The sequence below is a fragment of the Delphinus delphis genome, chromosome 13 (genome assembly GCF_949987515.2).
Source record: "Delphinus delphis chromosome 13, mDelDel1.2, whole genome shotgun sequence".
NCBI lineage: Eukaryota > Metazoa > Chordata > Mammalia > Artiodactyla > Delphinidae > Delphinus > Delphinus delphis.
The window spans coordinates 15,149,326-15,165,400 of NC_082695.1; the positions used below are offsets into that span (position 1 = coordinate 15,149,326).

General features: G+C 46.4%; 1 protein-coding gene across 1 annotated transcript in view; it reads right to left on the bottom strand.

The window, feature by feature from the left end:
• The window catches only part of RPH3A (rabphilin 3A), a 63,349-nt gene that overhangs the window by 8,246 nt on the left and 39,028 nt on the right, over window positions 1-16,075 (bottom strand). Inside the window, exons 10-16 of the mRNA XM_060028147.1 lie at window positions 14,688-14,750; window positions 13,391-13,630; window positions 11,135-11,214; window positions 8,347-8,421; window positions 6,627-6,736; window positions 2,689-2,815; window positions 610-666 (exon numbers count right to left, since the gene is read on the bottom strand). Coding sequence (XP_059884130.1) covers window positions 610-666; window positions 2,689-2,815; window positions 6,627-6,736; window positions 8,347-8,421; window positions 11,135-11,214; window positions 13,391-13,630; window positions 14,688-14,750 — 752 coding nt within the window. The remainder of the gene's footprint in view (window positions 1-609; window positions 667-2,688; window positions 2,816-6,626; window positions 6,737-8,346; window positions 8,422-11,134; window positions 11,215-13,390; window positions 13,631-14,687; window positions 14,751-16,075) is intronic.

The window sequence follows — 16,075 nt, forward strand, 5'->3', positions numbered from 1 at the left end:
TAGGAGGAGGTGGGCCAGTGCTAGTGCAATCAGCACTACAGACAGAAGACACCCCAGACTCCAGGGAGGAGCAAATGATGAAAGCCACGGGGCCCAGTCCTAGGCACATGGGGGCCAATGGCTTTACTCTTAGACACGGACTGACCCTGACTCTGATCATAGGCTGAGCTTGACCCTGATTCCAACGTGACTCAGCTCAGACTCCCCCCATCCACCCAGTTTTCTCAAAAGTGCAGTTCTTGGGGCCGAGGGCATGGTTGTGAAGCCAAACTCCAGCCTCTGCCAGACACACAGCTCAGAGAACCTGCCCTACATCCCCATGGAGGGAGCGTGGCATTGCTCGAGTGCAGCAGAACTGCCAGCAGAGCTTCTGCCAAGGTCAAGGGTGTTTCTCGGTTATGAGAGGATGGGGCTTCCCCCACCTTGGGGGCTCCAGGTGTGAAAAGCATGCTCCTGGTCTCATGTTCTAATGCCTTGGGCAAGGGCACCTCTCATGGTGAACCAACAGGCAGGTGGTTTGGGGTAAAAGAGTGGGAAAGGGGCCAGGGAGGGAGAGAAAAGGGAGATGCCAGACCCCGACTGTGGCTTCAACACCCACTCAGCGCTCACCTCCTCCTCATAAAGGGCCATGCCTCGGGCTGACCCGGTGGTTCCAGCACGCTTCATCTTGAGGAAGGAGACAGAAAGGAAAAATAACATTGTCAATGGGGCTCATCTCCCTACACAAGAAAAACCAGAAACACCTTCTCCCCTCCACTGGCATCCAGAGCCATGAGGATGGGTTCTCCAAGCTTCTGTGGCCCTCCAGCTTTCCCCCATTCAGCTAAAATGTATATAACATTAACCATTTGAGAGACCATGTTAATGCACAACAGCCTATTGACGTAGGTTGTATTACTATCCCCATTTTACAGATGATGACACTGAGGGTCACAGTGGTTAAACCACTTGCCACAACCAATAAGTGGCAAAGTAGCCCATACACAAAACAGATAAGATTTTGTCTGCTCTGGATGAAGTGGCACAGGGGCCACCAGGTGCTTCTTCCCCCATGGCTCCTAAGGCCTTTTGCAGGATTCTAAGGCTCTGGGGAACACAATGTGAAAAGCACTGGTTAAATCCAACCTCTCCACTTTAGAAATGAGGAAAACTGAAGTCCAGAGGAGAGGGGTCAGAGCTTATGAGGTCCCTGTCCTTAGTGGGGCATAAGAGGGGAGTTGGTGGTGGGAGGTTTAAGAGCAAAGGAGATGATCAGCAGGGTTGTGGGGCCAGTGCGGGCCTGTCCTGCCACCTCTGTGCCTCTGAGGCTGGCTGCGTCCATCACAGTGAGACGGCAGACCCAGGAGCTGACCAACTGGACTCACTGAGTGACGGAAGGATGACAAAGCCTGAAGAGCCAACTGTTACCAGGCAAAGACCCAGAGGAAAGGCTTCATTCCTAGGCACATCTAATGATTTATTGGGAGCCTGGCATTCGGTGTAAGTTCTTCCTTGCAATTCTCCCTGTTGTGTCTTCCTTTGTCTGTGCTATAAAATATGGTGCAGCACACAGATAGTCCATCCTCAGGCTGGCCATCTGGTGGGAGGATGCTGCAGGAGTCCCCCTCCCACCCCCCACGGCTTCTCAATGGGGCGCTGGCCCACTGCCCAGGGGGAGCAGGCACGCAGGTCATTGCAAGAAAGCTGGGCTCTGGCTGGTGCCTGAGAACACGGTCCCTGACTTGCGGTATGACCTTGGCAACTCGCTCCTCTTTTTGGGCCCCAGGTGGCTCAGATGTAAAAAAGGGTAGGTTGGATTATGTCTAAAAATACAGATTGCTAGGTCTCACCCTATCTTGCTAAGTCAGAATATCCAGGGAGATCCCCCACAGAATCTATTTTGTAAACTCTGGTTTTAAAATCTCTAGTTGATTCTGAGGTGTAGCCCAATTGGACAACCTCGATTTGGTTCTTGTTCTTTCTCAAAAGGTGAGTATCACATCTAACAATAACAGTTTTAATGCTTTACATGTACTTTTACATTAATCCTTAAAAGACCCTATGAGGTTGGTACTATATTATCCCATTTTACAGATAAGAAAACTGAGGCACAGATAGGTTAAGTCATTTGACTCAAGTTATACTATAAGTGGCAGAAACTGGGACTCAATCCCAGTCTGGCTCCAGAGCCCATGCTCTTACGTGCTATGGTATCCTGCCTCCTGTGTATCTCTATGATTCTTTATGACTTCTTGACTGACAGGTGGCTAAGGCAGTATTATTTACTATAATAACAACAGTTAATTTATGAGTGCTTATTAGGTACTAGGTTCTGCCTCCTATGAGGCAGGTGCTGTTGTAACACCCATTTTAGAGACAAGAAAAACTGAGGCCCAGAATAGTTCAGACCCTTGGTGAAGGCCAGGGAGCAGGGAAACGGCAGAGCTGGCTTTGAACCCAGGCAGGCCACTCTGCCACACCACTCTGACCTTCAGAAGTGATGCTAACACAGGGTTGGTAGAAGGCATAGCCAGGATGCAACCCCCATGTTCTGACCTGAAATCTTCACCCTCCCTCCAACAGCTGCCAAAGCCCCTCTCCTGTCTGGCACCCTACAGATCTATCACATCCTTTACAGCCCCAAAAGAAGGCAGCACCCACCTCTCCAACTCTTCTTCCCCATTGAACCCTTGGGGCAAAGGCACTCACCGGGATCACCCGCTCCAGACAGATATTGAAGTTCTTCCTCTGGTTGGGCTTCAATTTTTTGAGCGAGAATCTGGTCTCACCAATAAACTCGTTATGGCCAAATTTGTCCTCATCACAGACAGAGATCCTGCGATTGACATAAAGGATGGAGAAAGAAAGAAGAGCATATATTGAGCTCCTACTATGTACCAAGAGTTCTGATTGATGCTGGCAAGGAACGTGTAATGTGCACAGGAATAATACAACTTCATATTTATTGAGCACTAGGCCAGGTACTTCTAATTTCTTCTTGATCACAGTATAACTTAACAAGCAATAACATACACAAATCTTAAATTTCTAGCTTGTTGGATTTTTGAATTTGCATACACCCATGTAACTACCACTCAGATAGATCAAGATATAGAACACTCCAGCTCCCAGAAGACCCTCATGATCCCTCCTAGTCACTACCTCCCTCAGAGATAATCACTATCTTGTTCTCTTGGCAAGATTCAGTGTCTTGTTTTTGACTTACATTTAAATAAAATCAGATGTATACCCTTTTACATTTGGTTTCTTTTGTTCAACATTATGTCTGTGAGATTCATCCATGTCTATAGTTATTTGTCCCTTTTTTGGTTGTATAGTATTCTATTGTGTAAATACGTTGTAATAATTTTGCTAATTATGGGCATTTGGTTTTGAGCCATTTCTAGCTGTTATGAATAAAGCTGCAATGGAACATTCATGTTCATGTCTTTTCTATATGTATAGATACATATTTCTGTTAGGTATCTTCCTAGGAGCAGAATTGCTGAGCCATGGACTACACACAAGTTTAACCTCAGTAGAAACTTCTAAACAGTTTTCCAAAGTGATTCCACCAGTTACACTCCCACCAGCAGTTTATGCAGGCTCTGGTTGCTCTTCATTCTAACTTCGATTTTGTCGGTCTTTAATTTTAGCCATTCTGAGTGGGCCATAGTATCTCCTTGTAGTATTAATTTATTAGTATTCCATAAGATGTTGTGGAAAAAACCCAAATGAACTTTTTGGCCAACGCAATACATTTCCCTGATGATTAATGAAGTTCAGCCCCCTTTACATCTACTTTATGGTCATTTCAGCATCATCTGTTGCAAAGTTAGGCTAGGAACTTAGCTGACTCTTCTCATTTAATTCTTTCTCCCCCCAGACCTCTGAGTTTCCCACTTTGGAGAGGAGACTGGGGCCCAGATATGTTGAATAATTTTTCCCCAGTAAGGGGCAGAACCAGAATTTGAAGCTCCTGATTTCCAGAACACTATATTGTCTTTTGCTATCTACTTTGCACAGCATTGAGTAGACCAGAGGCACAAAAAGGGGCAGGTCATGAGAAAGGTCCCTCAGGAGGCCAAAAGGACCAATCGAGGCATGATAATTCATCCTGACATATACTAAGATATACTGTCCCCATGGGGGACAGACAGGAACTAACAGCACCTTGCTTCTTGGCCATTAACATTTGTTGAACAAGGTTCAAAGTTCTGAAGGGTGAGAACACCCTCCTGCTGAGCCCCACACTGTACACAACTGGAGAAAGAAATTGTCTCCATTCAGCCAGTGGGGGTGTAAACACCACCATCCTTTCTGCAGGACAGTATGTCTCCAAAGACTCACGAATAATCACCATTTTTGACCTAGTAACGCCACTTCTAGGAATTTACCTTGAAGACATAAGTGAAAAAATACGTAACTACAAAGATCTTTACCACAGTTTTGTTTATAGTTGTGAAAAAGCAGAAATAACGTAAGTATTCTATAATGGGGGGACTTCTCAAGAAAATTATGAAGTAACCCTAAAAATGTAACAGTATGCATTGAAAATAATGTTGTAATTGCTCATCAGGGAAATGCAAAACCACAATGCGACACCATTACACAACCGCCAGAGTGGCCAAAATGGAAAAGTGTTGATGAGGATGTGAAGCAACTGGAACTCCCAGACATTGCCGGTAGCAGTGTAAATTGGTGCAATCACTATGGAAAACTGGCAGTTTCTAATAAAGCTAAACATATACATACACCATGGCTCAGCCATTACACTCCCAGATGTATATACAACAGAAATGTATGCAAGAAATAGCTACTAGAATGTTCCCAGCAGCACTATTTGTAATAGCCCCAAACAGAAAACCAACCAAATGCCAATTAACGGTAGAATGAATAAATAATATCGTGTTATATTCACACAATGGAATACTAAATAGCAATGAGAAAGAACAACCTACAAGTACCCACAACTCGGATGAGTATCACAAATATACTATTAACTGAAAGAAGACAGACATAAAGGAATTATGTGGTATGATTTCATTTGTATAAAGTACAGAACTAGATGAAATTAATTTTTCCTGTTAGCAGTTAGGGTAGTGAATCCCCTGGGGGAAAAGGTCCTCACTGGAAGGGGGCACAAGGGGAGGGCTTCTGTAGCCTGGGAATGTTCTGTTCTCTTAACCCAGTGTGTTCACTTGGTGAAAATTCATCAATCTGTACACTTTTTCTGTGTGCACTTTTCTAAATGGATGTTATTACATTGCAATAAAAATGTTTATGTTTCCTTAAAATAATATTGTAGCTGATAGGAATGTACTTGGAACAGCCCAGTTTGTATGCCTTGCCAAATTAAAAAGACCCACACCCCATATTCTGTGATCCAGCAAATATCCCTCCTTAGTTTCTGTCCTAAGGAAATACTCATATGAACACAAGGAAGCATGAAGAATGCTCATCGCAAATTTGTTTGTAATAGAAAAAAGGTAGAAGCTATCTAAATGTCTGTCCACAGGGAACTGGATAAAGTGGTAAACAGTTACATAAAATTTTAAGACATGCCAACAATACCATATATTGTTTATAGATACATAATTAAGTAGCTGAAGCATAGGACACACTTGGAAATGATACCCATAGAATTCAGGATAGTGTTTCGCCCTGGGGAGGAAAGAAGAGAAAGGGGTGGGGGATGAAGTATACAAAAGGAGCTTCAATTTGCATCTGTAGTGCTTTATTCCTTACAAAAAAGAGCTGAAGCAAATACAACAAATATTAAGATTTTTGAAAGACTGAGTATTGGGTTCATGGGTATTTGTTTTTATTATATTCTATATTTTTCTGTATATTCATAACACTTAATAATAAAACACTAAAAAAATCTGTGATAGACCCATGCTATGGAGTACTCTGAAGCAGTTAAAAATTAGGTAGATCTAAATGTCTTCTCATGGCCACAGCCCCAAGATATATTGTTAAGGAAAAAGACACGTTCCAGATATAGTCAACATGATATTTCTTATATTGTAAACGACAGTGTGTGCGTGTGTGTATATATATATACATATATATATAGTGTATGTATGTATATAATGAATATACACACGCTCACAGAAGGAGAAAGGCAACCCAGGTTGGGGGAGGGGACTAACATTTGAAAGCAGCTTTGTTTTCTCAATAATTCTTTACAAGAACAATGTACTCATTTATTACTTATATAATTTAAAATGCATTTTAATACACTGTAGAAGAATATGAAGTGGCGTCAGTATATTGTTAAGTGAAACTGGCTGATTACTTAATAGGATGGTCCATCTTTATAAACACTTTTAAAAACACTCAACTTTATTAAAAAAAAAAACTTTCGCACACACACACACACACACACACACACACACACACACACAAACACATACACACAAATATAGACACACGCTAAACCCAAATGTCCAGACACCAAGATGTTAACAGTTTCACTTATCTGTATTTTCAAAAGTGTCTATCAGGAATATATATTGCTTTTTAGAAGAAAAAAAGAAACAAAAAACTACTCTGAGATGTTTTAAAGCGCTGCCCCCAGGAACCACGCATGCCTCAGTCTGCCCAGCCTCAGGCCCCTCTCTGCCCACCCTCCCGGCAAGCACCTGAGGGTCTTCCTCTGCATGTCTTCATCCGTGATGCCATGATAGACCAGAGTCTCATTCCAGATGGGATTTCGGGTGTTCCGCAGGGTTTTTGTACGAAGCTTGTTGGACTAGAACCCAGACAGACATCTGTCTCAGTGGGGAGTCAGCCCTGCAGCTCCATCCCTTGGGCTCATTTGCAATGGGTGGGTGACTTAGGAGTCCACTTCCCTCAGGAGTGTCCAGGGGCTCTGTTGCTCCCAAATACATGTTCTCAGGGAGTGGGGTCATCCTCTAGGGTGCATCACCAACACTGGATACTGGGCCAGCCCTCCCTCCAGGTACTGGGCCCCCTCTTTGAACTCTTTATAAAGATTAGAAAGCAAAGATATTTTTCTTTGAGAAAAAGTATTGTTTCTAGGCCAGGGAAGCAGAAATGAGAGTCTCCCATTCCTAGGCAGTGAAGAAATAATTTCTGGGGATATTGGGATGGTCCCCTCTGTTTCCCCAGATAGCATCCTCCATGCCTGAAATTCCTTAGAGAGGACAAAATTTTTCATTTTACTCTAAGAGAGAAGGTTAGAAACGCACCTGGTAGCCTGGTGCGAAATCTAATTCATTCTAACATGTAAGTGACTGATTGGATTCTTTGGCAAAGCAGGTTTGGATTTAGGAGTGGGCAAAGAAGTGGGTCAAGGAGAAGCAAACGTCGCTGGGGAGTCAGAAGGAGTAGTGGCCAACAAGTTTGGCCATGGCCAGGTGGGACTGTCTTTCCTTGATCCAAACAAAAAAAGAGATAAAGTGTATGTGCCCGTGCGTGTGCGTGTGCGTGTGTGTGTGTCCTTTTTTGTCTTATGGGGCATTTGATACTTGCAGAGATTTTTTTTTTTTTTTTTTTTTTGCGGTATGCGGGCCTCTTACCACTGTGGCCTCTCCCGCCACGGAGCACAGGCTCCGGACGCGCAGGCCCAGCGGCCATGGCTCATGGGCCCAGCCACTCCGTGGCATATGGGATCTTCCCAGACTGGGGCACGAACCCGTGTCCCCTGCATTGGCAGGCGGACTCCCAACCACTGCGCCACCAGGGAAGCCCTTGCAGAGATTTTTGAAAGGCATTTTTCTAAGATCATGTAACCAAGTATATAGGCAGCCTTGTTTTTAGGACATCCATGTCAAATTAACACAACAAAGCAAAAAATAAAGCCCAAGAAGGCACACGTCCATTTCCAGCCATGTGCTCTGAGTGGGTCAATCCAAAGAAAGGAGAATTAATCTCACTTTCCCTCCCAGAAAGGTGGAAGGGATGGGGGTAAATTTTCTCTTAATAATAGAACCTTTTCTCAAGTTATCTGGAAAGAGTTAGTCATTTCTGTTGAGAGATGTTTGGCTGGGGCAAAAAATGGGTGGGGGAGGTGGACCATGGTCAGCACTGGGGAGCCCTGAAGGTGTTTGAGCAGGTCAAGGGCATAATCAGGGTATCTGCTTCTCTCCTGGATCCCAGGTTTCTGAGTTAGAGAAATGAGCAGAGCCCCTGCCTCTTGAAGGAGAATGGCTCTGGCCCATCCCTTACCCCTTGTAAGAACTTTGCCAATCAGGGAAGAGGGGGTTTGGGGAGGGCTATTTTAGGCTCTAAGCTGGGAACCTTGGGTGCTTTCCAGAGCCCATGTGCCCCCCTTGCCAAGAGGCAAGAGGCCCATGTGCCCCCCTTGCCAAGAGGCAAGAGGCCCAGGCCATATGGTACCTTGCTGGCTCCCGGCAGGAGGTGCAGCTTAACGTAGGGATCGGCCAAGCCATTGGAATCCATGGGCTTCAGTCCCTGTAAGAGAAGAAGGCAGTGGCGTGAGGGCCTGGGGAGGGCTGGGCGCTCAGCTATCACAGGCAATGGGCACAGCTATCACCCCATCCTGTGTGCTTCCCCTTGCAAAGAAAGAGAAGGGAAATGCAGTATCTTGAAATGAGCACTGGAATCCGGCAGACGGGGTTTAAAGCCTGGCCAAGTCACTTACTGGATGTGTGACCTTAGGCAAGTTTCTTAACCTCTCTGAGTCTCATTTTCCTCACCTGTCAAATGGGATGCTTCATGGGCTGGTGAGATTTAAACGTGATCCCACCGGTAAAGTGCTTGGCACAGTACCTGGCACACAGGAAGTGCTCCAACAAGGCTGGATTGTTATTGCTGGGATGGGAGGACATGTCCCAGAATGGGTGGGAGAGGAGGAAAGGCCAGCGAAAGGAGGCCTGAGTTCTGGCCCTGGCCCTTGCACTCACTTCTGAGACCGCAGTTTCTCCATCCGTATGATGGGGATCACAATCTCTGCCTGGCCCCCCTCACAGAGCTGGCTAAAATGGCTAAAATGGCTAAAATGAGTCACTGTGGGGGAGAGCAGTTTGTCCGGGGTAGGAGTTAAGCTGGGCTTGTTAACATGAGCAGTTCCAAAATTCCCGGGGCTCAGATACGCTCTGCCCATCCCCCTAGGCCCTGGCTGACGTAGGTGTCTTATCTCTGGGCTCCCACTCTCTTCTCTCACAGCACTAATCCCCAATCCCATGTATCGTGCCCTGTGATCTCCGGGGACTTCAGTTTCCCCAGCTGTTCAGTGGGGCTGATCACAGACCCTGCTTCATGGGATTCTTGGAGGGTAAAATGAGATCTCACCTGTGAAGGCTGAACTCTGGCCCTGGCACAAGTTCAGTATGAACAACGTTTGCTACTACTAGGTGGGGAGAGGAGGCCACAAAGTGGGGTGCAAGGAGGAAATCTGGCCGGGTAGCCTAGAAGGTAAGAGCATAGGCTTTTGAGCTGGACAACACTGGTTCAAATCCCAGCTCCACCACTTCCTGGCTGTGTGATTTGGGCAAGTCCCTTAATCTCTCTGTGCCTCAATTTCCCCATCTATAAAATGAGAACGATGATGAAACCTTCCTCATAGGTTTGTTGTGAAGATTAAATGGGAAGAAATAATTTGTAGAAAGCCCCAGAAGGTATACTATACTCAGGAGATGCTATAGTGCTGGGTTCTTGTCCATTTCTCCATGAGGGCACAGTCTATTCTCGCTCATTTTAATATTCCCCAACATTTAGGGTAGTTCCTGGTACAGAGTAGGTACTTAATAAACATGTCTGGAATGTCTGTTTGGATTGGGAGGTTACAAATTGGCAGACGCTGTGTTTTTCAAATTTGAACTTGAACATCTTTGTTTGGGTCCTGCTCACATCAGTTTAGTTTACCAAAGTTACTACCATTCCCTAATGTCTCACATGTTTTTCTCATCTCTTTACCAGCCCAGCCCCTGAGCCGTTGAGTTTTCTGTACCCCTGTCGCAAGGGGGCTGTAATGGTGTGGCTTTCCCCCATTTCTGGAGCTGGAGATGGTTACATCTGGATTCAAATCCAGCTCTATCCCTTACCAGCTGAGTGGCCTCAGGCTTTAACTTTCTAAGCCTCAGTTTTCCCATCTGTACAATGGGGCTAATAATAATCTCTTCCTCAGAGGTTCCTATGAAGATGAAATAAGATAACGTAGGGCCTTACCTCACTGTGCTATTGGAGGGCACGTGTAAATGCATCTAAGTGCCTGCTGAAGAAGTGACCTGGGTACGTTGATCTAGAAGTTGCGTTAAGCATTTCATACATTATTGATCATCCAAACTGGGACATTTTGTGAGTGGAAAGGAGAGTTCTTAATTATTTCATCAAGGCAACAGGCATAGCTGGGGACCATCTGTGCAAACTGGGACACCCCGCCACCTTCCACGTAACACTCACCAACATCCTCATGGAAGAGACTCTATTATTATCCCTAAGGCACAGAGAGGTTAACTTCCCCCAAATCCCACAGCTAGGAGGGGCGGAGCTGGTATTTGAACCCAGGAAGTCTGGTTCCTGAACCTTGCTTGTTATTTTCTATAGACCAGACTTGGGGCAGGGGGAGATCCTGGTCAACTACTTCCTGGGATTAGCATTGGCATCATCCAGCTTTCTTTGCGGGCTGCAGTAAAGTTGGCTCACTGCCCCTGGAGCCTGTAGCATGGAGATGCTCTTCCAATCTGGTTTGCCTCGCCCCCCCCTCCCCACCCCAGAAGCCCAGATTACTGTCCTTGTATCTGCAACAATAAGTCCTGACTCAGTCTGTAGCTCCAGCTTGACAGCCCCGTCTATAGAAGGAGCTGTTCAGTGGCATGTCAGCTGTCAAGTTAGGCTGTCACTGCTCCCAGGTGACACCTCTGAGATCCCCTCCAGAGGGTGTGGATGGGGCTGGGCAGATCTTGGCATTGCCCTTGAAGCTTGGTTTCCTCCACTCCCAGGAGGCAGCTGCAGTTAAGTGAAACCCCTCTGGGACCTTCCCCGGAGGAAGTCCTCCCTGCAAAGGAATTGGCCGTGGCTAATTCCTGCTCTTTCCTCATCACTGTCACTGTCACAGATAGACAAGGCAATGACAGGAGACAGACATGGTCACCCATGCCCTCCCCAAGTCCCCTAGAAATGCCAGAACATCCTAAGTGGTCCCCAGCTTGGCCCCCTTACCCACCTTGGCCTTTATGATGGTGCAGTGCAGGGAGCTGTTGTCCTGGTCGTAGAGAAGGCTGAACTCCAGGGCACCCAGGGTGGCTGAAGAAGACAGAGGCAGGTACCAAGAGGACATTAATTCATTCAACAAACATTTCCTGAGCACTTACCGTGTGCCCATCTGGGCTAGCCATTGAGCCTACAGAGGAGAGGAAGACTCAGTCCCTCTGGACTCCCCATCCTGGTAGACCCTCCTCTTCTTTGGAACCCTCAGCACACCTGTGATCAGTTAATCATTTGTGCAATTGCCTACTTAATGACTTCCATCTGCTAGGTTGAGAGTCCAATGAGGGCAAGGCTGTGACTGCCCTGTTCACTGCTATGTCCCCGCTGGGCACAGTGCAGGGCACACAGTTTGTGCTCACTTACTTGCTGAAGGAATAAATGAGTCTCAGCATTTGCTGTTGCCTCTGTCTGGAATGCTCTCTCTCTAGATCCTCACATGGCTAGTGCCTTTTCATTATCCACATCACAGCTTAAATGTCACCTCCTCAGAGAAACCCTCCCTGATTGCTCCATCTAAAGCAGCCACCCTCATGGTCATTCGCCCTATTTTATTTCCTTCACGGTGCTCTGTCTTTATTTGAAATGAACTCATTGGTATGTTTCTCTCCACTAGAATATTAGTCCCATTAGATCAGCCATCTTGTCTGTTATTATTTTTTTTCTTTTTTTGCCATGGTAACCCTAGCACTTAGAATAGTTTGGGGGCACCTCGTAGGTGCTCAATAAATACTTGTCAAATATAGAGATGAGTGAGGGAGGGAGTTGAATACAGAGACAGGCTTGTTATAAATCACTAGGGACAGCTCCTAACAGGGACATACACCGGCTGGGAGGGATCTTCTAGGCTTGGCAGGTCAGCAAAGAGACACTTAAGGCAGATGGAAGGAGCAGTGGCCACTGCTCCAGGCAGAAGGACCAGGATATGGAAAGCCAGGAAGATGGGATAGACATGGTGCATTTCCAGGGCAGAAACAGCCCCCAGCCAGCGAGGTGGGGGTAGGCTCCTCAGACTCCTTTCCCCTGAGCCTGCAGACTCATGACCCCTGTGAGAGACAGGACAGCTGATATTCCCTCCAGGTCTGGCCTCTGGCCTGCTGCAGCAATGAGACTGTCAGTCCCTCCACTCACTGGCCATATGAACTTGGACAAGTCCCTGAACCTCTCCGAGCCTCTGTCTCCTTATTTGTGAAATTGGAATAGGAAAAGCAACTATTCCCAGGCTCACTGGGATAATTAAATTGAGGATGTGCACGTAACACAGTTAGAAAAGTGCCCGGCACAAAATAAGGGCTCAACAAGTGTTGACTATTATTACCTCAGATGTGCATGTCATATAATAATAATTCCTCACGTGTGTTTCGCACTATATAATAATGATTTCTGGTTTATGAAGCCCTTTCTCAGCAGGTACCTCAGTTTACGACCCCTCAGCCCTGCATGGGAGATGGTATTTGCTTTCCCTTTTACAACGAGGGGAGGTGACACGATGGGCCAAAGCCATCCCGCCGATTACAGCCCTTGGTCCATTTCTTCTGAGTGGGTCCAGTCTCCCCATCTGAGGAGCTCTTAGAACGTTCCCCCAACCCCACAGCATGCATCAGGTCCAGACACAACCCATCTATGCTTCCCTGCAGCTCACAAAGGCCACCCCAGCTCTCCCCTGCTGCTCCCAGCCCCACCCAGGAGAAGCGCCACTGGTGTGTGTGTGTGGCACAGAGCAGGCACTTTATAAATCATTGAATGGATGGATGCAAGAGGAAGTGTCAGGAATTTTAAAGTCATGGTTAAAAAATGACTTTTTAGAAGACACACACCAAAAAGTCTGGGAAACAATTAAAATAGATTTCTATCTATATATACACCTAGGAGTGGAATTGCTGAGTCATATGATAGTTCTATGGAACCACCAAATAGAACTTTGTGAATATAGTTGAATTGCACTCTTAAAAAATTATGTAAATCGTTAACGTTGATGTTATGTGTCTTTTACAACAGTGAAAAAATAGATGCGCTTATACTTTAGAAAGCTGATGTCATTTTGTGAATTTAGTAACACGAATTTGTATTTTTATAACTTGGTAAATATGTTTATTAGGTTTGGCATATTGGGGGGCTGGGGATGTACAGAGCTGTCCCCAGAGCCATTCCTATTTCCCTGGGGGCGACCGCTGAAGTGACTTTTCCAGCCACCCCTCCGTTACGCGTCACCTACTTGCTTCATCTGAATCATAGCTGTTGGCTTCCTCCTCCTCCTCCTCCTCCGCTGGGCGTGGGGGCTGGTGGGCTGGGACCACGGCCGGCTGGGGAGCAGCAGCAGACGCTTGGGAATAGGGTGGGTGGCCCGCTCGGTCCTCCCTGGCTCCAACTGCCGAATAGCCCCCAACTCCCCCCACTCTCTCCTCTCGCGGTGGGGCGGTGGCCCCTGTACAGGTGGGGTCACTCAGAGCCACCTCTGCAGGGGAGATGGGGAGAGGGTGGGAAAGAGGCAGCTGAGTCCCTGTGTCATAACGACAGCAGTGACAAATGCTGCAGCATTACCACGAGTGATGGGCACCTACTGTGTACCAGGTGCTTGGCGAGCTTTGTGCCAGAATCACCCACTGCCCTGCAATGGGGGACTGCCACTTCCAGTGGACAGGGGGGCCACATCATGCCGTTCACCGGTTCTCAGAATGTTGCCTTTGTCAAAGCCACCCAAGGAAGGCTTGCAAAAATGCAGGTTCCCAGGCTCCATCTAGAATCTGCAGGCCCTGTGGTGGGGCCTTGGAATCTATGTTTTATAACAAGTTCCATGAGCAAAACAGACCTCACTGAGAGCCCTCACTGGTATGGGCTCTGAAGCCAGACAGCCTGGATTTGAATCTCAGCTGGAGCAAGATTACTTACCTCTGGGCCTCAGTTTTCTCACCTGTAAGATGGGAATTTTAAGACCTGAAGGTGCTCAAATAGTATTAGCTATCATTTAAAAAATTTTCTAGTATGTGCACAGCACTTTGCACAGTAGCTGGTGCATTAGAAAGCAATGAATCTGTTGTAGTGATTGGTGCTGCTGCATATATATCATGTGTAATAATCACTGTCACTCGGTGTGGTCTTCATACATTGCAGGCCACGTGCTAAGGTGTTCCATGTATTGGTTTTACTTAATCCTCCCAGCAACTCTGTGAGGTAGGTCCTTGGATTATTCTCCTTTTAGAGATAAGGAAACTGAGGCTCTGGGAAGTTAAGTGACTTGCCCAGGGTCACAGAGCTGGGAAGTAAAGAAGCAGTGATTTGAATGCAGGCAGCTTATACTCTTAAATCACTGTATGTATTGTCATTTTCTATCTATCTAATCTTAGTACAGACTCTCTAGAGTTTTAGAATTAGGGAATTCCCTTAAAGCTCATCAGATAGGTCTCAGGATGCAGAATGGGCCAATGTCTGGCAGCCCCTGCTCTCTCTCTCTCTCTCTCAGTCAGTGGAAGAGGTGGTCACCTGCGCAGGCACAGAAAGAGGCGAACACTTGCCTGGTCTCTGATCTGAAAAGCGTCCTGCTGGCCCGGGACTGGGTCTGCTGCCTCCTGGGGGTCCTGAGTGGGACAAAGAGAGAAAGAAGTTTGGAATAGAGAAGGTGGCATCATTTGGGTATTTGCCCTGAGGACCCCTCGTTTCACAGGTGTGGACACAGGCCCAAGGGCAGCAGGTGATGTGCAGAGGTACCCAGGGTTGCAGGAACAGTCCCATTGGGGGATTCTGGTGTTGGAAAGCCCTGGCTTCAAGCCCAAATCCTTCCATTCTGGGCCTCAGCTTCCTCCTCTGTGAAGTGGGGATGAGCAGGTATTACCTGCTCTTCATGTTTTGTTGGCTGTTATGAGGTCGACAAACAAATGGAGCAAGAATCGCTTGCAAGGTAACGGGCAAGTCCAGGCTTTGAGTCCACCATTATTACGGGGTCATTACTGGTCCAGAGGATTCTATATAACTACATTTCCGAAGCTTGGGATGTGGGGGAGAGCCACAGGGATGGGGCATGAAATAACATCCAATGACAGAGTGAGAAAGTCATTCTGGGTTCCCATTGCCTTTCCATACTGATCCCGTCATGGGAAAAGTCTCATCTAGGTGCTACTTTAACACTTCTCTAACCTTTGTAAATGTCCCTTTTGAGCAAAAGAGGACAGGCCTCAGGCTCCGAACCTTCAGCAGGCCAGAGTACTGAGAATGTCATTGCACCTGCAATGTATTTTCAGCACATTAATTTTTATAACAGCCCCCCACAATAGGTTGAATGGTGTTCTCCAAAAAAATGTTCAAGTCCTAACCCCCAGTCCCTGTGAATGTGAATATTTGATCATCTTTGCAGGTGATCAAGTTAAGATGATGCCATTAGGGTGAGCCCTAATCCAATATGACTATGCCCTTATAAAGAGGGGAAATTTGGACACACAGGGACCCATGCATAGAAGGAAGATGATGTGAAGACACATCCACAAGCCAAGGAATGCCCGAGGCCCCCAGAAGCAAGAGGAGAGGCTGGGACAGGAAGGAAGGAACCAACCCTGGCTACACCTTGATTTTGGACTTCTGGCTTCTAGAACTGTGGGACAATACATTTCTGTTATTTTAAGCCACCCAGTTTGTGATATTTGTTATGGCTGCCCTAGCAAACTAATATACTCTCTTTTTCTGGTATGGAATACTGGTTTCCCACTTACGCCATTATTATAGGTTTCTTTTAAAATAACAGATTTTAACTGCACCAATTAGGAATTATTTCCATTGTTTTACACAAGCCATATATGTTCAGATTTTCTCACATTACTAATCTCTTTGCCCACCATTTCTTCCTGAATCTCACATATCTGTCTGAGAACCTTTGCCTTTTCCTTAAGTCTGAAGTCCTTAAAATTTCCTT